The sequence below is a fragment of the Verticillium dahliae genome, genomic scaffold, assembly GCF_000150675.1.
Source record: "Verticillium dahliae VdLs.17 supercont1.14 genomic scaffold, whole genome shotgun sequence".
NCBI classification, from domain to species: domain Eukaryota; kingdom Fungi; phylum Ascomycota; class Sordariomycetes; order Glomerellales; family Plectosphaerellaceae; genus Verticillium; species Verticillium dahliae.
The window spans coordinates 265,629-288,365 of record NW_009276945.1 but is presented as its reverse complement, the minus strand read 5'-3'; the positions used below and the strand labels follow the sequence as shown (position 1 = coordinate 288,365).

The 22,737-nt window shown below is 54.9% G+C and overlaps 10 protein-coding genes and 1 non-coding gene across 11 annotated transcripts in view; 3 read left to right on the top strand and 8 right to left on the bottom strand.

Moving 5' to 3' along the window:
* The window catches only part of VDAG_06688 (isochorismatase family protein family), a gene marked incomplete at its 5' end in the record, with an annotated part of 3,287 nt that extends 1,887 nt beyond the window's left edge, over nt 1-1,400 (bottom strand). The window contains one exon of the mRNA XM_009659392.1: nt 18-1,400. Within this exon, the coding sequence (XP_009657687.1) occupies nt 18-1,400 (1,383 nt within the window). The remainder of the gene's footprint in view (nt 1-17) is intronic.
* A 916-nt stretch (nt 1,401-2,316) lies between these two features.
* Nucleotides 2,317-2,405, bottom strand: VDAG_20182. The gene has a single exon. It is a non-coding gene; the product is annotated as a tRNA-Tyr (tRNA).
* Nucleotides 2,406-3,018: 613 nt separating this feature from the next.
* VDAG_06687 (bromodomain associated domain-containing protein) lies at nt 3,019-4,025 on the top strand (the record flags this gene model as incomplete). Its single annotated transcript, XM_009659391.1, has 2 exons — nt 3,019-3,295; nt 3,352-4,025. The coding sequence occupies 2 exons, from the start codon at nt 3,019-3,021 to the stop codon at nt 4,023-4,025; spliced, it is 951 nt and encodes a 316-aa protein (XP_009657686.1).
* A 634-nt stretch (nt 4,026-4,659) lies between these two features.
* On the top strand, nt 4,660-6,273 carry VDAG_06686 (WD repeat-containing protein 5B; the record flags this gene model as incomplete). Its single annotated transcript, XM_009659390.1, has 5 exons — nt 4,660-4,790; nt 4,916-4,953; nt 5,086-5,212; nt 5,289-5,606; nt 5,848-6,273. Exons 1-5 carry the CDS (start codon nt 4,749-4,751, stop codon nt 6,271-6,273), a joined length of 951 nt encoding a protein of 316 aa, XP_009657685.1. The 5' UTR covers nt 4,660-4,748.
* A 736-nt stretch (nt 6,274-7,009) lies between these two features.
* Nucleotides 7,010-8,048, bottom strand: VDAG_06685 (ribosomal RNA methyltransferase MRM2). The gene is made up of 5 exons (XM_009659389.1): nt 7,681-8,048; nt 7,561-7,577; nt 7,449-7,497; nt 7,232-7,393; nt 7,010-7,176 (listed from the first exon to the last, which is right to left on the bottom strand). Exons 1-5 carry the CDS (start codon nt 7,912-7,914, stop codon nt 7,093-7,095), a joined length of 546 nt encoding a protein of 181 aa, XP_009657684.1. The 5' UTR covers nt 7,915-8,048; the 3' UTR covers nt 7,010-7,092.
* A 773-nt stretch (nt 8,049-8,821) lies between these two features.
* On the bottom strand, nt 8,822-10,946 carry VDAG_06684 (uncharacterized protein; the record flags this gene model as incomplete). Its single annotated transcript, XM_009659388.1, has 3 exons — nt 8,822-10,511; nt 10,570-10,854; nt 10,911-10,946. The coding sequence occupies 3 exons, from the start codon at nt 10,944-10,946 to the stop codon at nt 9,024-9,026; spliced, it is 1,809 nt and encodes a 602-aa protein (XP_009657683.1). The 3' UTR covers nt 8,822-9,023.
* A 451-nt stretch (nt 10,947-11,397) lies between these two features.
* Nucleotides 11,398-13,017, top strand: VDAG_06683 (dolichyl-diphosphooligosaccharide-protein glycotransferase). Its single transcript, XM_009659387.1, has 4 exons — nt 11,398-11,899; nt 11,981-12,081; nt 12,138-12,493; nt 12,548-13,017. Exons 1-4 carry the CDS (start codon nt 11,549-11,551, stop codon nt 12,730-12,732), a joined length of 993 nt encoding a protein of 330 aa, XP_009657682.1. The 5' UTR covers nt 11,398-11,548; the 3' UTR covers nt 12,733-13,017.
* Nucleotides 13,018-13,375: 358 nt separating this feature from the next.
* On the bottom strand, nt 13,376-14,481 carry VDAG_06682 (60S ribosomal protein L18). Its single transcript, XM_009659386.1, has 4 exons — nt 14,426-14,481; nt 14,150-14,254; nt 13,707-14,071; nt 13,376-13,638 (listed from the first exon to the last, which is right to left on the bottom strand). The coding sequence occupies exons 1-4, from the start codon at nt 14,427-14,429 to the stop codon at nt 13,561-13,563; spliced, it is 552 nt and encodes a 183-aa protein (XP_009657681.1). The 5' UTR covers nt 14,430-14,481; the 3' UTR covers nt 13,376-13,560.
* Nucleotides 14,482-14,950: 469 nt separating this feature from the next.
* VDAG_06681 (solute carrier family 25 member 42) lies at nt 14,951-16,200 on the bottom strand (the record flags this gene model as incomplete). The annotated part of the gene is made up of 5 exons (XM_009659385.1): nt 14,951-15,191; nt 15,245-15,381; nt 15,445-15,720; nt 15,786-16,121; nt 16,198-16,200. The coding sequence occupies 5 exons, from the start codon at nt 16,198-16,200 to the stop codon at nt 14,951-14,953; spliced, it is 993 nt and encodes a 330-aa protein (XP_009657680.1).
* A 1,657-nt stretch (nt 16,201-17,857) lies between these two features.
* Nucleotides 17,858-19,094, bottom strand: VDAG_06680 (uncharacterized protein; the record flags this gene model as incomplete). The annotated part of the gene is made up of 6 exons (XM_009659384.1): nt 17,858-17,907; nt 17,964-18,082; nt 18,139-18,356; nt 18,420-18,519; nt 18,580-18,636; nt 19,009-19,094. The coding sequence occupies 6 exons, from the start codon at nt 19,092-19,094 to the stop codon at nt 17,858-17,860; spliced, it is 630 nt and encodes a 209-aa protein (XP_009657679.1).
* Nucleotides 19,095-19,812: 718 nt separating this feature from the next.
* VDAG_06679 (fimbrin) lies at nt 19,813-22,048 on the bottom strand (the record flags this gene model as incomplete). Its single annotated transcript, XM_009659383.1, has 6 exons — nt 19,813-19,844; nt 19,908-20,480; nt 20,589-20,893; nt 20,950-21,647; nt 21,729-21,939; nt 22,026-22,048. The coding sequence occupies 6 exons, from the start codon at nt 22,046-22,048 to the stop codon at nt 19,813-19,815; spliced, it is 1,842 nt and encodes a 613-aa protein (XP_009657678.1).
* Between the last annotated feature and the right edge of the window lie 689 nt (nt 22,049-22,737).

Below are 22,737 nucleotides of genomic sequence, written 5' to 3'. Positions count from 1 at the left end.
ATTCAATCTTTCAACACGCCTTCGAGCAAGTTGGGCGGTAGGACATTGTGTATGATGACAGTATCACCCTCGCAGAGCGGCTCAGAGGTCTCTGGTGAAGTCTCTGCAGTGGCAGGATCATGGTCATCCTTCGAGACCGAGTCCGAGGGGGCGGTGGCGGGCACCGTGACTTCTGGTTCGATGATCTTCGGCTCGAGATCCTTGCCTACGCGTGCCGGGACGACAGGCCCGGGCTTGTTTTGAGCTGCCATGTCTGCCAGTCTGGGCTGCTTGAGCTTTCTGGCTTGTGATGTGTCCGTCCGTGTATCTTTGGAAGTTCTGTACTTGTTTCTGATCGCCTCCAGCTCTAGGATTGGGTCGCGGTCATCAGCTGACGATGGTTTGCGCCTCGGGCTGTTGAGGTCGTGTAAGGACGGCTGGGCATCGGGATCGACCTCCAGCGCCAGGCTATTAGGATCAGAGTCGGGTTCAATGCGACCGCCGGGGGTACTGCCAATTTTGAGAGCAGCCAGCTTCTCATGTAGGTCAGACGTCGACGCCTTGCCACGCACACGACCTGGAATGGGCGGGGTCCTGGCGCCGGCTAGGCCACCAACCTTCTTGTTGGCTGTCGTCCCAGATGAGGAAGACGTGGCTGGTGATGCGACAGCGGGTTTTGCGGACGGAGGCTCCGCCCGAAGCTGTTCAAGGACTGTGCTGCTGCTGTCGACTTCGCATCCAGTAACATCAATGACTGACTGGATGGCGTTCCCTTGCCTCACTTGCGAGCGATAGCCGCAGCAGTCCTCGACGATGGTTATGTCGTAACCGTACATGGCGGCGTCAAGGGCCGTGGCAAAGACACCAATGTTCATCAGGGAACCAGCTATGAAAATGTGCGTGATGAACTTGCCCCGTAGCAGATGAATGAGCTGGCCCGACTTGAAGGCCGAGTAATGCGATTTGATGAAAGTGACGTCGCGCTTCAGCGATGCGTCCTTGACGTTGCCAGGGATTTGTGAGCCGGAGGGCGAGCGAACGCATGGAATGCCGCCGGCACTGAGAAAGGCTTCGGGGTCGGTATCAGCGACGGGAGCTGGGATGAGTTCCACTTTGGGGCCTCGCCGCCGACCGGAGGCAGCTCCGGCAGCAGTGACAGCGCTCGGCTTCGGGGTCTCGTCGGTCGCCAGTATCTGCTCGCCGGCTATGGGCCGCACCTTGTCAAACTCGGAGCATACCCAAATGACGTCGCCCAGCTGGCGAAACGCGTCGGCAAACTGTACAGTCTTTTCGACGAACCCATGGGGCCTCGTGACACGCAGCGGGGCCTCAGCATCGAGAAAATCGCTTTGGAAATCAATCACCAAGAGAGCCTTTCGCTTTGGGAGGCTCGGTAGGGCCGACTGGTCAAACGGGAACATGGTCTATCAATGGGTTCGAGGGCCAGTGGTTGGATTCGTAGCACCAAAGGGCTGAGGCGTAGTGTAGACGAAAAAAGCTGCCAGCATGCGTTGCCTGGACGGAAGAGGTTGAAGGGTGAAGACTTGAGTGAGTGAGTGAGCGGGGTCTCATCAAGCCAGCAGAGGTCGCGTGGCCGCACCTGTCACTGTAGCCCGAGCCGGACAAGGGACATGGCCAAGTCACATCCGCTGGCTGGGGGGTTAGCAAGCAAACGCGAATGGCCGCTGGACAGAAAAGCTTTAGGCCATGTGAAATAAAAGTGTACATAGCTAGGCGACGATGAGGGAAATCTGTAGACCATGCCCACATGTGTGCGTACAGATAGATGCATGGTCAAGACTTGACAGGTACCGAATTTGCAGATACGCGAAAAGAGAGCGGGCGATCAGAAGTCGTGTGACAATTCGAGACTGGCGAAAAGGCAACACTTGTCAAGCCAACTTGCTTCACTGCCGCGGCGTCTTCTTTTCATTGCTCCCTGATGGAACGTCGAAATGGTTCGCGTCGTTCCGTTCAGCAGTTCAATTGCCCCGTCGTAAGCAGATGGGTAAGTTTAGGCACTTGGATGAGCCTTCAGTCCAGATGGCGTTGCACAGGGTAGGTTGAGGCAGCCTTGACCGCACTGGGAGCGTCCTGGTAGGCTCCAGGGAGGTGGTCAGGGAAAGCAGGTGCTGAGGGCGGGTCGCACCTGAGAGCAAAGCGGCGCCCTCTTTACCGCGGAAGGAGGAGTTGTGGCACCTCAAAATCGACATTCGGCTGTCGGCACGACGAATCTCTCATCAAGAAAGGTCAGAAAGGTCAAAATATTGGTCAAGCAACACGAGTAAGATGGTCAAAAGTTTAAAAAGATTGGAGAAGCTAAGCTTCTTGTGGTGATCTCCCCGACCGGAATCGAGCCGGTGACCTTTCGATTGGAAATGATACCAGTTACAGTCGAACGTGATAGCCAACTACACCACAGGGAGTTGTTGTTGGATGCTCGCTTGATCCACACGTACATGCCCCCACAGGCCGTCACTCTGTCGTGCACGGACTGTCGAGCTGGCTAAACTGACATATCCATCAAGTAGAGCACCATGAATTCGGTGACCCATTCACGTCGATTGCGCGTGAGTGTTTTAATTCATCTTTTTGAAGCGTGTAGACATCCACTTCAGTTCTTTCTTGAAGCTTTTATCGTACGACAAGGTAGCCTCTCACCGTGCTGTTACCTTCTGGATAATCCATTCCCCCCTTACACTGTTCGCCCAGTGAGTGTCACTTTGGGTGGCTTTTGGCATGCTGGTTCTAAAAGCAGCGAGACTAGCGGAACTGATCGAGTGACTCGGCAGAACCCACCTCCACTTGCACCGTGCTGCGCGACCACCAACATCCGCGTCAAACGTCGTCACGCCATTAACAACCACCTCAGCATCCGCACCTCGCAGAAGCAACTGAGCCAGGCGCGCCAGTACTCAAACGGTTCCTTTGTAGCCTCTAAATTCGCCCGTTTCCAAGTACAACCCTATCTTGCCGCTCAGTTTGGCTACCCGCCCACTCGAGCCGCCCTTCCACAGTCGACCCTTTCCCATCTTCGCCATGTCAGGAAGCCCACGCAAACGAGGCGCAAGCCTTGAGGCTAGTGACGAGCTTCAGTTCAACAACAAGAGGCAGCGACTCGATTTTGACGGACAGAACGAGGCAGACCAACCTGTCCCTGGGACGAGCTGCGCAAGCTCCTCCGTCACCATCCCATCGCTCGAATACCAATCCCAATGCAGCCTGGAGAGATCGATCGGCCTGGCGTTGAAGCCAGGTAGGATTCGACGGTGCCGAGCCAACATCAATGCTAGCTATGTGTCCCTCGTCGAGACGTGTGCGTTGCGACCACTGCCTTCTCAACCTGACATGATGCTGACGTGCGGTTTCCAGACCTGGCATCCTTCATCGACGATCTCAAGCGCATAGCTCTGGGTGCCCGCAGAGAACAGCCGACACCTGCCGATTTCGAGACCACCATGCGGCGGTTCGCCCTCGTCACGTCCTCGCTGAAGCCCCATCTCAAGAACCCAATTCCTGAAGAAGACCTGACGCCCTCCTACTTCAACGCCCTGCTGAACGACGAGAGTGCAGATGCCGCCCTGCCACTGCTGTCCGATGAGCTGAGCGGCAGGCACGAGAAAGAGGAGAGAGCTCATATACCCAGACCTTTTCCGGAGTTCCCAAGCCTCCACACATATCGCTACACGCCGAGAGAGGACGACAGTGGCCGCGACTCAAAGAAGATTCGCGAAGAGGCTGCCAAGGCCTCGAAGCAGGGCGAGGAGGCCCTCCGCGGCTTGGTGCGCGCGTCCAAGATGCGCAAGCAGAAGGAAGTCAGCGACCTGTCCAAGCGCGACACTATTACCAAATCCCGATATGAGCTCTGGGAGGCAGCTATGAAGAAGTTCGTGAAGCAGGACGGCGGCGAGAGCGGGCAGGTTGAAATCGCCGACCATAGCATGATTGTCAACGCTGATTCGAGATATCTACGGAAACCTGTGCCGCGGCAGGGCAAACGGACCGGAGGCTCCGGGGCGCAAGGACAGTCCGGCGTTGGCAGCTGAGCTAGCACTCTTCTCATGATGGCCACTTGCCGTGGTCCAGTGCCATACATCCAGGGAGACAATCAAGGCAGCCTCGGTTGTATGCACAAGTTTAAGCAGTGGGGGAAGATACATAAGTAATGATACCCGGACGCAGTGTCCATATGTTAGATTGCAAACACTCGCAAGTCTCTACCGATTGATACATCTCAGGCCCGCTGTTCGCATGCCAAACCCGTTTCAAGGACTCAAAAGCCCAGTCAGAGCCCAAGCATTCAAGGCGAGAAGCGTGTTGAAAGTGCCGTGGAACCATCTTTTCAACACTGTTTATCTATACATTGCAGAGAAATATGATGAACTTGAGACTGTGAATGTCGACGTATCCATAATCCCTAGTCCTGAATCCACTTCCGCAATGGGCCTCCACATCGGTTGGGAAGCCCCGCTTGCAGGACTGCAAAGATGGCAGGGGATCTGGGCAAGTGTGCAGCAAGGAAGGAACAGATGGTTGGCTCTCGGTGGAGCCTCGGTGAGGACGTAGGCAGTCGACCACCGAGCTAGCCACGCTGGCTCCGATTGGCTCTAGCCCCACGCGAAATCTGCCCTAACCTCAAAATCCGATTTCCCTCCCACAGAAAGCAACGAATTTTGCTTCAGGACTCCGACCTCTCGAACCTGCAACACCGCGACAATCGTCTCTTCCCTTCTCATCTATCTATCTGTGTCGGTAATCGCGCATTGAGAATGGCTGAGCAGCTGGTTCTGAAGGGTACCCTCGAGGGCCACGTAAGTTGACACCCTATTGTCAGTTCATCTTGCCGCAGTCGGAACTTTCTGGCAGGCAAGATTGGGGTGCAGCGTCGCTCGCGACATGATTTCAAAAAGAAGACTTGCTAACAGCGCCTTTGCAGAATGGCTGGGTCACCAGTCTGGCGACCTCCATCGAGAAGTAAGCGAACCTTCCACGAAACCTTGGTCTCGTCACCCGTCGAGCATCATGGCGGCACGCCCAGATCGAAACGCAGCCTCCAGCGCCAGTCGTACTGAGAATCTTCGATTGCTAACGCCGACACCCTCACAGCCCCAACATGCTCCTGTCCGGTAGCCGTGACAAGACCCTGATCATCTGGAACCTGACCCGCGACGAGTCCCAATACGGCTACCCCAAGCGCTCCCTCCACGGCCACTCCCACATCGTCTCGGACTGCGTATGTTTAACCTCGAAACCACCGACTGAGAGAAGTCACGATTGCTGTGGACAATGGGCTGATGCAGGACTGGCAGGTTATCTCCTCTGACGGCGCTTACGCCCTGTCCGCCTCGTGGGACAAGACTCTCCGCCTTTGGGAGCTGTCGACCGGCACCACCACCCGCCGCTTCGTCGGCCACACCAACGACGTTCTTTCCGTCTCCTTCTCTGCCGACAACCGTCAGATCGTCTCCGGCTCGCGCGACCGCACCATCAAGCTCTGGAACACCCTCGGTGACTGCAAGTTCACCATCTCCGACAAGGGCCACACCGAGTGGGTCTCCTGCGTCCGCTTCAGCCCCAACCCCCAGAACCCCGTCATTGTCTCCTCCGGCTGGGACAAGCTCGTCAAGGTAAGCCGAAACTCCACTTGTCCCATTCGCGACCTCCCACGAGGGAGCACCACAGCAACCCACATGATGCATTGCAACCAAAAGTATTTGCTACTTCAGAGCCTGTTCGCAGGGCCATGAGACCACTATTCACCATATGCACTGATTTTTATTCGAACTGTTTTTTTCTTGAATTCTGCTACAAATTGTTACACGGCATACCTGTCATGGCAAAACATGTGCTGATCAGGACAATTGTTAGGTTTGGGAGCTCAACACCTGCAAGCTGCAGACCGACCACATCGGTCACACCGGCTACATCAACACCGTCACCATCTCCCCTGACGGTTCCCTTTGCGCCTCCGGTGGCAAGGACGGTACCACCATGCTGTGGGACCTGAACGAGTCCAAGCACCTCTACTCTCTCAACGCCAACGACGAGATCCACGCTCTCGTCTTCTCCCCCAACCGCTACTGGCTGTGCGCCGCTACCGCCACCAGCATCATCATCTTCGACCTCGAGAAGAAGAGCAAGGTTGATGAGCTGAAGCCCGAGTTCACTGCCGTCGGCAAGAAGAGCCGTGAGCCCGAGTGTGTCAGCCTGGCCTGGAGCGCCGATGGCCAGACCCTCTTCGCCGGCTACACCGACAACGTCATCCGCGCCTGGGGTGTCATGTCCAGGGCGTAAAGCACCTAGACATGATGAGTAAAGGGCATTGTGTGATGACGTGGAACTTCGGCTGAAGCAGGGGATGGAGGACTGGAGATGATGGTAGATCATGGCGGGCGTCCTAGGCTGGCTTCCTCGTTTGGTCTTTCGGATGCACAGGGTTGGTCAATCAACATCGTTAAGGGGATGGATGATTGCACGCTGGCTAAAAAGGTAGCCATCGAACGGAGACTGGGCATCAACCCAGAAGACGACCCCAATGAAAATCCTGGCACATGAACCAAAATCCGTCCAGTCAAGTGAATGTGAACGTAAATGTTTGGTCCTTTTGAATCTCGCTGTTATATGTATCAGTTTACCGATGCTGTTCAAATGTCTGTAGTGTATGGCAACGTGTTGAGATTTAACAGGTGAAGGGGCGAGTGTGCTAGTTCGTACGTAAGTTGGAGATACTACATCTCTGTAGGACCTTGTTGGTGACACAAGTATCACTTGAGCCTCAACTCCCAAAGGCATGTTCGCAACACCATATGAAGCCTCGGCAGGGTTGTACTTTCATGAGAGTACGATCAATGTCCTGAGACATGTTCATCGTAAATACGTCATGCACATGTTATCCATGGGTGAACCCAGAGCCAGAATAATTTTCAAAATTTCTTATTGAGCAGCACTAGTACTACCTTGAAGGGTTCATGTAACAGCACCCGTGTGATGCTTCAGTGACGAAACGACAGCATATCCGTGCCTCGGTTGTGCGAACCAAGGCCATATGTAGATGGCGTTTTATCTGCAAAGTCTTGTGGAATTTACACTCTATTTTCCCTGCTCCTGGTACACCTATGTGCTCGGTTCGTCGCTCGAATCTCCCAGGTGCACTGTTGCCTTCCTGTTCAGACCAACAAAGTAGCCCTCTTTCGAGTCCTATACCGAGGGTCAGTATCTTCAGTAGCACGTCGCTATGCGGGAACTAACTCACTTTCCGCGATGACTCGGGCTTGTCCCTGAATACCTTGGCGAAGAGCTTCCGCAGCTGTTTCTCCAGCTCTTTGTCCTCTGCGCCCTGGTAGAATTTGCACACAAAGTGACCGCCAGGCTTGAGGGTATCGCTGGCAAACTGGAGCGCTGCGTAGCAGAGGTCCTGTTTCGGCCCCGCATTAGAAACACGATAAGAGACCAAAAGTCGTTCCACTGACCATGCTGCCGACGTGGTCTTTGAAGGTGACGCCGCTTGTGTTCATCATCCTGTTGTAAGGATTACTAAGTGTGTTCACGCCGAAGCCGGAAGTTTGGTCCCATGGGGCTGACATGTCACTCAACACAACCTTTCGCCGAGTTAGCTTGGGTAAGCCTAGGCGTTCAAATCACACGGCAGCCGCGGAAAGGGAGCCAACAGGGCCGGCAGCGTAGAAGCAGAGAGACACATACGTTTACCAACTTCAAGCTCTTGCTCGCCTCCTCGGCTGTTGTCGGGTCTGCCGTCTCCGCCCGTTCCAGGTCGATGTAGCTCGGTTTGTCTTCGACAACGGTGTTGAGGGCTGGCTCATCGCCGAGAGACTCAACTTCGCCGTGAGACTGGTCGCCGGGTTGCGCAGCGCTTACTGTCGGTTTCTTGTCGGGGCGGCGGCGTCGTTGTGCCCGGACCAGAAAATCCTTGACCATACCTTGTACTGCTGGCGAGAGAAAGTCGCCCTGGATAGTAGACACACCTCGTGGTGGTTGTGCCGGGATCAGGTCAATCCCGAGAACACTACCTGAAGGCTTCGTCCGCTCCACCGCGACCTGGGACCAGCTCCCTGGAGCATAACCCTTGGCTTTCCATCAGCACCGAGACACATGTGAAGTGAGTGGGAGGTCTTACGAGATCTACGACTACCTGATCCTTCTTGAATATGCGGTACTTGCTATCCAACTAGGAGCGACAGTTAGTGGCTGCGTATTCTCACAGCATACTTGTGTTTAGGTGGACATGGCCATGTGGTGACCAAATTTGAGTGTACCGACCTCAAGAAGCTTAAAAGCAGCACGGCTCTTGAGTCCCTGCACTCGAGCCTCTCGTGCAAAAACATCATTGCCCTGACGTGCCTTCCATCGACTGTTTGATGACGATAGACGGCATTGATTCTGTGGCCCTTTTCGTTGAGGAAGGATGGTAAGTCTGGACGATATTGGAATCGTCACTTTTGATGACGTGGGAAGGCGTCGAAAATGAAACCTGCCAGCCAGGCTGCTGCTCATGGCTTATAGCTGGTTACTAAAAGAATCTCAATCAAGTATGGTATATTATATTAATGGCGAGCAGCTTGTGGCAGAAGAAATGAAGGATGGACGATTAAATCAATGCTTTGTGATTTCATCAGTCTCTTCCATGTTCAACAACATACCTACCTATCAGTGAACTCTCCAAGGCCCAAGCTCCGGCGATATGCTGACTAAGCCACAGACGAATGAGATGAACTTGCGATCTTCAAGTCCAGAGCCTTACAAGTGAAGAGGTATGAATAAGGGATTTGATTGTTACAAGAGGTTTCGGCAGCTAGAATCAGTCACGTTACTTCAAGGTTTGGCTCTTGTGGTACAAAGTTCTTGTCATTTACTTTCCTCAATTAGGAACGTAATATTCGTATTGCACAAAACGTGCAACATACCATTAACCTGCTGTGACACCCCAGTCACAATAGTACGCCGATTAATGCATCCCTACACTTCAAATCAATAACGCCAAACTGGACCAAAGTCCTGCCAACCTCAAACATGTCCCGGACCAAGACCTATACAAGAAAACTCGCGCCTACGCCCCTACGATCTTTCTTGAGGGGAGAGAACGCCGCCCCAGCAAAGGCCTTGCGAGCCATGCCCAGCTTGGGGTTCTTCAGAATCTTGCCCGGTCCAAGCTTGATTTGGTTGCTCCTCTTGACCGGTAGATCTACAGGCTCTGCGTCTTCCTCGTCGAATATCGTCTTTGAGCTGTCACCGATCAGTTTGCGCTTCTTCTTCTTCTCGAGAACCCGAACAGCTGGCTTGACGGCCCCGTTCTCGACAGAGGCGTCAAGAGAGGGGTCTGAAACATCATGCGCAGCGCTGACTGTACCGGCTGCTGGAGCTTCAACTTCAGTCGATTCCTCAGTAACCTGCGTCAGCACCGCAACGTTCCTTGCAGCCTTCTTCATCTTGTCTGGCCGAGCGACTGCGCGGGGTGGAATGTTGGGGGACGTCGACGCAAGAGCCTTCTTAGGCCTTCCTCGAGCCTTGCCTTGCTTTCCTTCAGCTCCGGATGTGGCAGAGACGAGCGCCCTCTCCACGTCCTTAACTGCATCCACAGCCTCGGCCTCAGCCCTCCGGACCGTTTCGGCATGAGGAATATGGCTCACATCCGCTTCATCTTCCTCTGCATCCTCGTCCACAGACGCGTCGACGTTCACACCCTTGGTGCGATTCAGGAAAGGCGTAATCGAGAATGTGGACTTCTCTCCAAGTAGCGTTTGGTCAAGCCCTCGTTTCTTAGCGGGTCGGCGAGATTTCCAATCGCCATCATTAGTGGCCTCAGTTGTGATGTCCTCAGCACCTAGATCTACAGCTCGTCGTTTCTTCGTAGCGTGGTGATCGGGTCCTGGTGCGCGGCTTGCGCCCTTGAGGTTCGTGGCATGTGCCTCTCGCATGGCCTCGAGCTCCGCTTTGGATCCCTTCAGTTCGCTTTGAGTGCTTCGCAACTTCGTCTTGAGGCTGTCCACCCTGGACTCGAGGTTTTCATTCTGGGCCTGCAGCTCAGACAGCGCAACTTCAGCTTCCTTCTTCGCCCGCTTGGCCTCGTTTTTCTCAGTCGCCAATAACTTCTCGAGTTCTTTGACTTTTGCCTGCAGTTCTGCGTCCGCGGCGGTCCTCTCCTCTTGTGATCGTGAATCGTCTTGCGCTGATGCAAGTTCTTGACGAAGTCGTTCAGATTCTCGTGTTTCGACTGCCAATCGGGTTTCGAAATACTTCAGCTTCTGCTTTGTTTCGTCGCCGTCGGCTCTTTCAAGCTCGTGCTTCTCCGCGGATTGTAACCGAGCACGCCTTTCGGCGGCTAGCTCAACTTCAGCCGAGTTGAGTTGTCGCTCCAAAGACAGCTTTTCCGCAAGCACAGTCTGTTGATGTGCCAGCTGGGAACGTAGGTGCTCAAGTTCCGGTTTCAATTGCGCAATTTCGCGACTGAGAGCCAGCTTTTCGGCTAGCACCTTGGTGGAATCCTGGGCTGTGTTGTTGAGCGACTCGAGCTCCATCTGCAGACAATGCGTCAATGGCGGAATGGAAGATGATCTAGAGCCGTTTAGCACATACCTTGAGGTGTGAGGCTTCCCGTGCTTGGGTATCGAGGGCTTTTTTAAGCTGGCGATAGGCTTGCTTCGCTGCCTTCACCTCCGACTGTGCCTGTTCGAGCTGTCCCGACAGCTGAGTGATCTGGGACCCGCAGACCTTCAGGCGCTGTTTCAAAGCATCATTGTCGTCTGCCAATAGCTGCTTTCGTACCCTCAGCCTCCGTGTCTTCTCGTCATTGACCACAAGCTCGGATTGGTGAAGTTGGCTTTGATGCGCCATGGTGTGCTCGTGAATACGCTGCTGACGCTAATCATCGGCTCAGCTCCTGGCCGTAGTTATTCGCTGATTTAGAGATTTCATACCTGCTCAGCGTCCAGAAGACGGGTGTTGACAGGCATCGCGCCAGTCACGTACGCGTACGATGTGGTGGGGTACGTGATACTGTCAGATATCTGTCATGGGTAACCTGAACTTGAGTGCTAAAGACGCGACGAAAGACGCCTTTATCACAGACAAGAGCAGGATAAGACTGTAGAGTATGGAAGATCCGATGCGTGGACGTTGTTCTGTAAGAGATCTTACATCTTCGTGTGTTTGGATGTTGAGCGTGGCGTAAGTAAACATGATTCCAAGAATGAACTAGTGTCACTGTCATGTGACCGCATGAGCTCTTGGCTGGAAGTGCACACCTACCCCACGTAACTCACACAGACAAGGCCCCAGAATGCCTAGTATGCGCCAATCAGGTCGACAGCTAGTCGATTCGAGAGTTGCAAGGTACGTACCCTCTACTCTGGTCCGCCTGCCCAGTGCTCCTGCCCAAAGTGTCCAGTACGACCTCCAATTGACACATGCACCAGAAGTACCGTGGTGGAAGCCACATCGTCAACGTCAACGTCAACGCCCACCACGCACCAGACAATTTTTCCGGCACGCGGGACTGTGCACCGCATTGAATACAGTCACAAACCATCGTTCGTCGATCTCAGTTCAGCCCGCCATGCGTTGGTTTTCCTCCCTCCTTCGCCTTGCGCTTCTGGCGTCAGGAGCTCTAGCGGCCGCCAAGTCGTCAGAGGAGCGCTTCCAGGACTTCCACACCAAGGCACTATCGTCCTCGCCCGTCAAGCTCAACGACAAGACTTTCAAGCAGATCACTGCATTGCCGCGTGATTACACCACCATGGTGTTGCTGACGGCCCTCGACTCCAAGTTCGGATGCCAGCTGTGTCGCGAGTTTCAACCCGAGTGGGACATCCTGTCACGCAGCTGGACCAAGGGTGACAAGAAAGCCGAGTCCCGCATGATCTTCGGAACTCTGGATTTCGCCGATGGCCGGGATACATTCATGTCGGTAAGTAATCCGAACGCCCAGGGTGCCTTGGAGCTTGCGAGCACTTCCAGACAAGTCGGCTAACGTAACGTTCTTGCCTAGCTCGGACTTCAAACCGCACCTGTTCTACTGCTGTATCTGCCTACTATCGGACCCCACGCTGTCGCATCTTCCGAGCCCTTGCGCTACGACTTCACCAGCGGGTATGTCTAATTGAGACTGGAATGTATCTCCTGAGCCATATCACTAACTTGAACAGACCCCAGGTTGCCGAACAAGTCCACTCGTGGCTCGCTCGCCACATGGTCGGCCGCCCCCAACCGAGCGTGAAGCGTCCCATCAACTGGATGCGATGGATCTCGACTGTTGTCGTCACGCTTGGCCTGGGTACTGCCCTCATCACGGCTTCTCCTTACGTCCTTCCTGTCATTAGGAGCCGCAACCTCTGGGCCGTCTTCAGCCTTATCACGATCCTCCTATTCACCAGCGGCTACATGTTCACCCTGATTCGCAAGACACCGTACGTTGTCGGCAATGGCAAGGGCGGCGTCACTTACTTCACTGGTGGCTTCCAGAACCAGCTCGGCATGGAGACACAGATCGTCGCTGCCATTTGTAAGTTGCCACCAAACCCTTCAATCACGGGTGACTTGACTAATGCACTCCCAGATGGTGTCCTAGCATTCTGCGCCATTGCGCTGACTGTGAAGGTGCCGCGAATTGCTGATCCTAAGAAGCAGCAAATAGCCATCTTGGCTGGTGCTGGCGTCATGTTCATCATGTACAGCTTCCTTCTCAGCGTCTTCCGCATCAAGAACGGCGGATACCCCTTCTCTCTGCCCCCTTTCATGTAGATGGCGGCAGATGAGATGGCCAAAAGGGCCGATGAGCCCGCAGAAAAGATCCACCACAGTATTGCATCCCCAGCTTCGTGGCCTTGCACCAGGATAGTACTATAGCAACGCCTGCCTGAGGAGCTCAAAAACTGGCTACTAGAGCTTCAAAGTCTGCATGTCCAAAAAAGGGGCAGACGGTGCACGGGAGGGCCGATTTGTATCAGTAGGAACTGGCAGGCAGCGCGGCTCAAGGCACGCGAGAGGGTGCCTGCGTATTTAGAAATGACCAGTCCTTAACCTCGCCACGCATGACTCGTATTGTGATCGTACGGGAACGTCAAGTGGCACCATCATATAGCCGCCTGCCTGTACTATGTGCCGAACGAATGATGTGTGGAATCATGAGCACAACAAGTGACTATAACTCGCACAAAGCCCGACGAGCGGACTGCAAGCAAGTCTAGACGGGCGCCACAAGCAATGTCTCGGAGGGGTCACACGAATCAATACATGTTCGATGAAGGCTGCATGACAGCCTTTCACGAAGAATCAAGCACACATTGAGGACAGTCGTCAAGGAAAGGATTACTAGGATTTGGGGACACGACATGGGCCGCATGCCACGAATGGAAAGGTACATGCAAGAGCCGGGGCCAATCTTGGTAAAGGCAAAAAGCCAGAGTGTGTATTCGCATACGTCGAATTTTGGGATACCGATCGACGCCAGTACCATGCATAACCATTTCCCTGACCGATCCCGCGTCTTCCGTTGAGCGTCGTGGCGCGAAGAACGCGAGAGCCAAACCGCAGCAGACCCAGATCGTCCGATTCCGTCGTAAAACCCGCTTACACCTTGAAACCCCTGGAGCGTCTGCGACCACGGGCACGCTCGAACTTGCGGCCCTTGGAGGCGACGTAGGGCTTCTGCAGAGGGGGGTCAGCAAGCCGTTGCGGAGAAGGTACAGGCTGTGGGGTGAGGGGTGGCAGCATACCTTGTGGCTGTGGGGGCCGAAACCGAAGTGCTTGACGGCCTCACGGGCGTTCTTGGGGCCGCGGAGCAGCAGGGTGTTGCCGCCGGTGGGGGAGCGGAGGGCAAGCTGGTCGAGGGTGATGGCCTCGCCGCCGGCGGCAGCCAGACGGGCACGGGCGGTGGCGGTGAATCGCAGGGCGGCGATGGTCACCTTGGGGACCGTCAGGAGACGGTTGTCGTCGGTGATGGTGCCGACAACAACGACGGTGCGCTTCTCATCCTCCTTGATGTTGGCCGCAATGCGGGACAGGGAGACGGGAGGGCGGTTGATGCGGGACGTGAACAGGCGGCGGAGGACGACCTTGTTGAAGTTGGCATCGGTACGGCCTGTCACGTTCGGTCAGCCCCATGCCTTCTCGATCCAAGTCTTTTTCTTCTTGAGGAAGCCTTGACGGGAAAACTTACGGGCCAGGAAGCGGTACAGCTTGACGAGAAGCTTCAGGTACACGTTCTGGCTCTTGGGAGCCGTGCGGTGAGTGCCGCGCACGTGGTGACGGTTGAGATCAATGCCTATTGTGAGGGGAAGAATCCATCGTCAGCCTTTCGATCGATCATGCTCAAGGACTGCTGCGGCGGTTCGTCCTCGGCGAGGAGGCAAGTGCGCGCGTGCCAGGTCGCAGAGCACCCGAAGGTAACTCCACTCGCATGGTATAAAGGCTCGGATGGTGGGAGTTTACGTACCCATCTTGTCGTCGACTTCGCGATGTCCGGAACTAAGTCGATGGGTGGTGGTTGTCGCTGTCGGAAGGTTCGTTCGAGAAAGAAAAAAAGCGAAATTCCCACACCTTGGAAAGACTGGAGGTGGGAGGGGAATTGTGGGCGAAAATTACTAGGGCAGTTGTGAAGACGCTCGGACCATGAGAGATGGCGAGGGCGGGACTTTGCTCGCTAGGCATATGGTTTTGATTGGCCTAGCGCCCCACATGCGTTTCTCTTACCTCGGTGAGAGACAGGGTGAATTCTCGGTGTAGCATCAATCAACAAGGTTGCATAACATCACGCTGCTCCAACCTCCAACTTGTATACAACTTCTGACTTCTTCCTTTCTCAAAAGGCAGGCACTTGAGTAGTCTTAAGATAGATGATGCGGTGGCACTCAGATGCAGTAGGTACTCAACATTCAACTTCTCTTGATTGCACAAGTCGATTTCATGATCGCTACCGTCTACCAGTTGTACAATATCAAACCACCACGCCGTCTCAAACTCAAATGACGACCTCTTCGTCTCCCGGGTTCAACGACACGAGGAAGTCCCGGGACAGCTCGAAGCTCAACCAACTTGACGCCATACTGGGCGCCACCTTCAACAAGTTCGGCACGATGCCTTTGTAAAGACCTTTGATGCCCTCCTGCGCAAGAATGACCTTGATGGCGTCTGTGACGCCTTTGTATTGGTACCCCATACCAGACATGGTGTTGATCTGGAAACGCCTTCGTAGAACGTCGCTTGGAGGCGTTAGATGACAAAGACTTGGTGGCGTTGTGAGGTGAGGACTTACAATGGATATGTGCACGTCTGCGCAACAGCGCCAGAGATTGCACCAGCCAACAGCTTCCTCACTGCGCTCGGGTTTTGCTCTCCTTCAGGTGTGAGATACGTCCGCACTATCTCATACGTCATGAAGTTGAGCCCGACCTGTACAAGAACTCTCAGTCAGCTGCAATGTCTCGGGAACAGGTCCGTGCCTTGGACACTCACATATGGCGCCACGCCGGCTACTGTAGGTGTGATGCCTCTGTATAGGGCAGCCATACCACCCTCAGTTTTGTACATGGACTTCAGGGTGGACCACATGCCAGGCAAGTGGTCTGGTCGAGCCCCAAGCTCGGCGAACGAGGCAGATTGGATAGACAGGCGGGTTCGGACGATGTCGAGCGGGTATGTGAAGAAGACCGACGTGATGCCAGCCGCGCCGCCGCAAATGAGGCGTGTTACCGATGAGAGCTCCGCGCCTGGGGAGGCTTCAAATATGTTCTTGACGCCTTCTTGTCAGCATGCACGGAGCGAGCAGGCAAGCAGGCTAGACGTTGCAACTATACCCTCTTGTAAAAGTTGTAGCTGCCGAATTGCACAGCAGAATACGGGACAATGCGAATGCAGTTGGTTCCGTTGCCGCGCATGAAACCTCGCCATCCTTCCTCAACCCACATCTTCTTGAGGCCCTGGCCGACGGACAACTTGTACGCATCTCGGCCAGCGCTCTGGATCTGAAAGAGAATCTTGAGCCGCTCCAGCGGGGAGACGACGGTTCTCGACACAGCACCGGCCACACCGCCGGCGCAAAAGGCCGCGACAACGGGTTGTGATATCGTTTCGTAGAATTGTGTAGTGCGGTCCACGGGTGCGACCCGGGCTTCAGCGATCTCGGTTTCGGACTGGGGAAACAATAAATAAGAGCCATATCCCTTCACAGACAGGTCTGACCATTCCAGTACAGGGTCGTCAACTTACCATGACGGCCAACGAAGAGAGATCTCGTTTCGAGCCTTTCGCAGCGCAAAGAATGATACTAGCTCCGAAGGGCCTATAACAAGGAAATAATAGGTGCGGTCTTGCGTAATAATGCAATTGCTATCATCGGATAGAGATAAATATAGGTGTGGCGAGATTGTATTCGTAGAGGAGAAAAAGGAGGATCTTGGCTAGCTTGTATGGCGTTATAGGTATCTGGACTGTCGGTAGGGCGACATAGTCGGGTGGTTCGTGGAAGCTTGTGGATGTGTTTAAAGCACAGTTCTGCGCCGCATACTCCGTTGGTGAAGTGATGATCGAATCAATTAAGTCAGCCGCACCTCGTAGCTGGTGAATGAGCCAGATCGTAGTCAGGGAGAAGCTCTGTGAATGCTTGTCGACGAAAAGCTGCGCTATGTAGTCGGTTCCTCCGTAGGAGATAGGTCGTCCTCGTTGATACCGTGAGACAGCGCGAAGGAGTCCAATCTGTGGTGGTACAGGCGAAAGTGTTCGTAGGTAGCAGCCTCAGAAGACGCCGTCGCAAATGACAGTGACCGGTGTGCCCCCGCAGAATAGGCCGGCAAGCTGCTCGAGGATCATGGGTAGACGTTGGTGTCGGGAGAATGGGGAACGAGTTGTCGGCCAAACTAGGAGAGGTTTGACGCAAGATCGAACCCGCCCGCTGGCTTCGGTCACAAGCCGCTGCCATGGCCGTGACCTCAATAGTGGAGGTGCTTTGGGGTACGCTGGTGGGCTTCTGCCAATGAGTGGCCAAGGAAGGCTTGGCAGCTTGGACAGGATGATCCTTAGAGTGGGTCGTCCTCCAGCGAACGAGGCCCTGAACCGCCCGAAGCCGTCCTGTAACGCCAGCACCAGCTGGGTCACTCACCTCTTGGCTGCCTCCAACGTATCAGGCTCTCATTCCGCCGGGAGACCACAAGTTCAGCGAGTCACTGGATCACGAACCTCTGCAGCATGCACATGAATGCAAAATCGCTGGAAACGACGGTGGCATGCTAGAGGACGAAGGACATACATCACAAGAGGGATGTGCACGAATTCAATCAGTCGTCATACGACACTAAGACTCATTCTCAAGCAATACGGTAATTGTCGAGTAAGTCACAGCTAATTCATTGGTCACAGGGTGTGACCAGCTGGGGCCGTGGCGGTCTCGGATGGAGAGACAGCACGTCCTTGGAGCAGCTGGTGCAAGTTCTGCGGCGGAGGGCTTCATGTTAATAAGAAATTGACCTACATCCGCTACCTAATCTACAAAAGTGTTCGTAACCGATGGTCCGATATTGGGAAGGCCCTGGGTCTGCTGAACTGAGGTGAGCTTGTGCGCCAGAGGTAGAGTGCTCCTGTCCGTGTCCGCTTTCGTGCTTCGAATGGTTGTTCCGCCGGCTCCGCAGGTCCAAGGGGGGAGGATCGGTCGCTCGGTCGTTCGGGTTGTGGGAGGGCGTAGAAGAAGATATCGGAAGAGGGGGGTGGGAGATGGAGCAAAGGTTCGGGCGCATCGAGACTAGAAAATCCATTGTAGGTAAGGGAAAATTTTTGGCAGACTCGGAACAACTTGGAGAAAAGGGAGATCAAAAGCCTGCGCCCAACAGCCGTTTTGGATCGCTCATAAAGAGCCGCGACTTGCCAATATACTTCACTACTCCGCAACGTCCAGGTCGTCATGGACGGGAGGTGGACTGTCAATGGCTGCGGGCATCGTCAGCAAACCTGCTTGCTCGCGAGTGTGAGGGGTGAGAACGTACGTTTGCGGTCGTCGCCATTGGCACCGCTGTCGCGGCGGTCCCGGTCGTCACGGTCGTCCTTAACGTCGCGGTCGTCCTTAACGTCACGATCGTCCTTAGTGTCGCGGGGGCTGTCGCCACTACATCAGTTAATATCGCTGAGCAACACGGTCGATTCAAGGGTCTCTAATCATACCGTCGGTCGGGGCTACGAGATCGGTCGCGGCGGCTGTCGCGGTCATAGTCGCGGTCACGATCACGGCGGTCTTCCTTTCGAGGGGGAGGCGAGTAGTCGCGCGTGCTGCGGCGGGGAGAGGGCGACCGTCCACGACGGGGAGAGGAGCGTCTGGGGGCGCGCTCACGATCGCGACCGGAATCGAACCGCCAAGAGGCAGAAGGAGGTGTGCGGGCCCACTGCGAAGCAGGTCAGTTGGCGCTGCAACAACAGGAGTGTGTAATATGGTTTGGGATACTGACCTCGATCTTCAGAACATCGTCACGTCCAATGCGCTTGTTATGCATCTCGTGGTAGGCATCGTCGGAATCACGACGATCTTCGTACTCAACAAAGGCAAAGCTAGATGATACCTGTGTTCAGAATGCGGACCTCAAGAAAAGATGCTCGACAGTTACTCACAGTCTGCTCGAGGCGGATCGGGGTGCCGGGATATCGCATCGTACCAATCGTCCGTAGCTGTTAGAAGAAGTTCATGTTAGTGACTTCAAACAAGGTGGGTTTCAGGAGGGCAACGACATGTGCCACCGTTGATCCAAACAATAGATGCGCTGAGCATGCCAGTCGCTGGCAGTCGGCGCAACAAAAGTTGCCTGTCGGGACCGAATCGAGGCGGGATGAACGGTGGGAGGAGGGCGGCGCAAGGCTGAACGACAGCCAGTGACGTTGGTTACGGGGAGAGCGAGTGACGACGACGACGACGACGACGAGGATCAGGGAGGGAGGACAGTCGAAAGCTCGGAAGGATCGCGCGCAGGAGGCAGGTAGGTGGAGGTAGAGGAGGGCGGAGGCATCGACAACGTAAGGCTGATTGATTGCAGTTGGACATACCGTTCGAACTCGTAGGCAAGGTCGCGAGCACGAGTACCATGGCTGAAGCCGGTGACGTACAACGTGGTTCCGCCGCCGCGCGACATGGTTGTAGTGTTGGCGGAATGCGCGGAAACAAAGAAGAAGAAGCGAGTATGTATCGTACTTTCAATTGAGTGGCTGAGAAGAATGCCGCGACGAGTGTTCTCGATAGGCAGGCACAGGTGATAAAAACAAGAGATGCGCGTTGACCACAGGAATTGGGGGAGGATAGGTGCCTCTGGTTGCATGCGTCAAAAGTTTCGGGAATCCGTCAGCCAACAGCTACCACGCTTATGTAATACCGGTCGACCTGTGACGACACCAAGTGCAGCCACAGCCGGCATCCTTGAGGTTGTCCTTAATTCTCACATTCTATCAACATGCATCGTTGCCGCCAACAAGAATTTAGGCAGTTAGTTCAAGGATTCCCTTATTCGGATTTTTTTCTCTTGATCTCGATACCTACGATGGTGCGACGAAGATGACACAGCGGCAGAATTGAAGAAGCAGCCAGGTTGCGCTTTATGGATTGAACCGGGATGACCTCATATTGATCGCATCACACACTGTAAGCACAAGAAATAACTTGATAGGTGATTCGTTTTACGCATGTAGAACAAGAACTCGTAGAACCTTCCAGAGCACAATGCTGGCTGGTGACAAGACGGCGCTGAGACCCCCACCCATCACCGACAAATGACCCCAATCAATCGAGTCCACAACATTCGCATGGCAGCATCGCTTGGCCAAGTGCGCCTGCACATTTACTTCTCCAATCGCGATCTACATCCTTTCCGATGTTGCCATCAGAGAGCCTAAAGGCACAGGTTAGCTTGCATGTTACACAACAAGGGCTTGGCTTTTCCTATTTTTCTTACCGATAAAGGTGGTGACAAGTCGGCTGCGGACCTGACAAATGTCCTCCGGCACCAGCCAAATGGTGGCTCCCATCTTTCGAGCAATGCTGATGCTGAGCTTGGCGTTGAGGTACGCATCGTCATCGGTGTGGCCCGGCGTCACGAGGTCGTAGTCTACATAGCTGCTCTTCATGCCATTGAGGACGTCGAGGAAGAAAATGCCGGTGCCGATCGATGGATCTTTGAAGGATCGAATGGCCGAGTTCCTGCCGCCCTTCTTTGACATTTCGTTGGCCCAGCGTACCATCTCGGAGTCTGTGATTTCCCTCTTGCCTAGGCGCTGCGCAAGCGCAGACAGGGTCAGGGTAATGTCCTTGCGCATCAGCTGCCAAACCAGGCCGAGGGTGAGCGTTCTTTGACCGTCGGTGATGTCGGCTCCTTGGATACCGACGAGAGAGAACCCGTTTTGCTTGCCAAGTTCGATCGCGTAGTTGGTGTTCTCCACAGCCTTGAACCTCGACACCTCGCCGCCGTGCGCGGGGCGCTTGTTCACGTGTCGCTGGTTCACCGAGCCCTTGATGACTTTGTCGTAGGCTTGGAGCAGGATGGTGCCGTCCCTTCAGGTCGTCAAAGAAGACTGAACGGCCGGCTGGACATCCAGACTGTTGAGCCACAAGGTGAAGACACGAGCTTCGCGCTCACCCTCAGCATCGAAATCCTCGACCTCGAGCTTCTCCTCCTCGGTAATGGGGTCGAGGCAAGGGTGGTTGTTGAATAGGTTCGCGACGAAAGCCAGGTTGAGCTTGGGGTTTCCGGCCACGAGCGACGTCGGAGTCAAAAACTTGCGGCATCCCATCTTGTCAGCATTCTCGAGAACCTGCTCGGCCCTCTGCAGGAGATCATTGGTCTGCAGTGGCGCGCGTGTGTTGCCGTACTCGGATCCGATCTGGGCGAGCAGAACAGTGTAGTTCTCGCCGTCCTTGATATCGCTGGAAAAGTTGTTCACCCTGGGACGTGTTAGTTGATGCCACAAGTCAGTACTTCATGAATGAGGAAAGCACACCTTCTTGGCCAGTTGGCCGCCTTCAGGTGGTAGTTGACCCAGCGCAGAAGGATCTGCTCAGGGGGCAGCCTGAGGAACTGCTCCAGAGTTTCGTCCTCCTCAAGAAGCCGGTAAAGCTCAGGGTGCAACTTGATATCAATCTTGCCAAGCAGACCACGACGGATAATCTGCCAGATGAGACCGAGAATCAAGTGTTCGCGGCCCTCAATGATATCTCCACTGCCAATGTTGACGACGGAACAGCCGATACCCTTGGCAGATTCAATGACAATGTTGTTGTTCTCGGTCTTGTGGAAGGCATTGAGGGTCTTGATCTTCCTTCCCGGCAAGTTGAGAACACGCTCATCAATGGTGTCCGGCACACTGTCGTTGATCAGCTTGGCGAGGACAAGACCGTCCTTGCAGTCGTCAAACATCTCGAACGTGTCGGTGGGGAAGGGAAGTCGGCTGCCGAGGTCAGGGTCGCCAGCGAGGACGGCATTGATGTGACGAGTGAACTCGGTGCGCTCATCCTCGTTGATGGTGTGCGTGACGTTGGCATTGGAACCCTGGACGTGAATCTTGCCGGCGTTGGAGGTGGCACGCGCGCGTCCACCTCCGCCGGTGGCTTGCGCGACAATGCTCGCGGCGGCACCCGGCGCTGGGCCGGTCGACATGCGCTTTTGCGCGGGCGAGGAATCACGTAGCTTGGCGATGAGCTTTACGAATCCATCTCGTTGTCAGCTTTTGCGCAGAGCACTAATAAAGAACTTTCTCGGCATGGGGGGAATGAAACGTACACCGACGTAATCCTCGAGCTCCACACGCCGTGAGGAGTCGAGGTCGACCTCTTTCAGCGCTTGTCGCACAACGTCATACGGCTGACGCTCACTGGCCTGCGTCGCCTTGATGGCTGTAGCCTCATCAATGTAGCCCTTGTCGTCGACATCGAGTTTACGGAAGGCGTCGGTCAGACCGAAGATCTGATCTTGCGGGAATTGAGGATACTTCCTGCGCGCGAGAGGGGTCAGCGCCGGAAGAATGAGGCAGTGGATTCCAGGGTGTTTCTCTGGCCAGAGAAGAGAGCGCCCACGAACCTCTGAAGTTTCAAGACATTCATCGTGGCAGCGTGGAGTTTGCCCCTGTCTCCGAAGAATAGAAGAGGACGAGACTGCTTCACCACAGGATGGGGCGTTCGTAAGACAGCAGAAAGGGGGGGTTATGGAGGCAGGAGATTGCTGCTTCTTGTCGTGTGGAGGTTAGGCGGGCTTGCCAAAGCGACCCTGGACTGTTGCGATGCGTCGGGTAACGGGTAATTCTATGAGGAAACGGGTCGGCGGGTATTCATGCGACGGCGGGCAGCAAACAGGGCCCGTCTTAATATGAGTGTTAGCAGCCGTGTTAGGCAGCGCAAAACGAATGCGAAGTTGGCAGGCAGTCCGAGCTGGGCTGAGTAGACAGAGCAAGCTGGGCTGGGCTGGCTGGGCGTTGGCGGGGGCGGGGATGCGTGGACTGATGTAATGCACCGAACTTTTGACCCCACTTCTGACCGGGACGACTGCTTGATGCCTGTCGCCCTTTCGAATCACATTCGGCGCAACGTCGAGGTACCTGAAAGGTATGTCGCACCTTTGCATCTCATTGTCGCCGACAAAAGAGTACCCTCGAGTAACAGGTAAGCTGGCTGGTGGTGCTCGCCCAGCGAGGCAGGCAGGCACCTAGGACTCGCTGGTCCTCTCTGCTCGCGTCCTCTGTGGAGATTCCGTAGAGGCTTTTTGTTCCTGAGAGCTCGGATACCTCGGGCGTCTA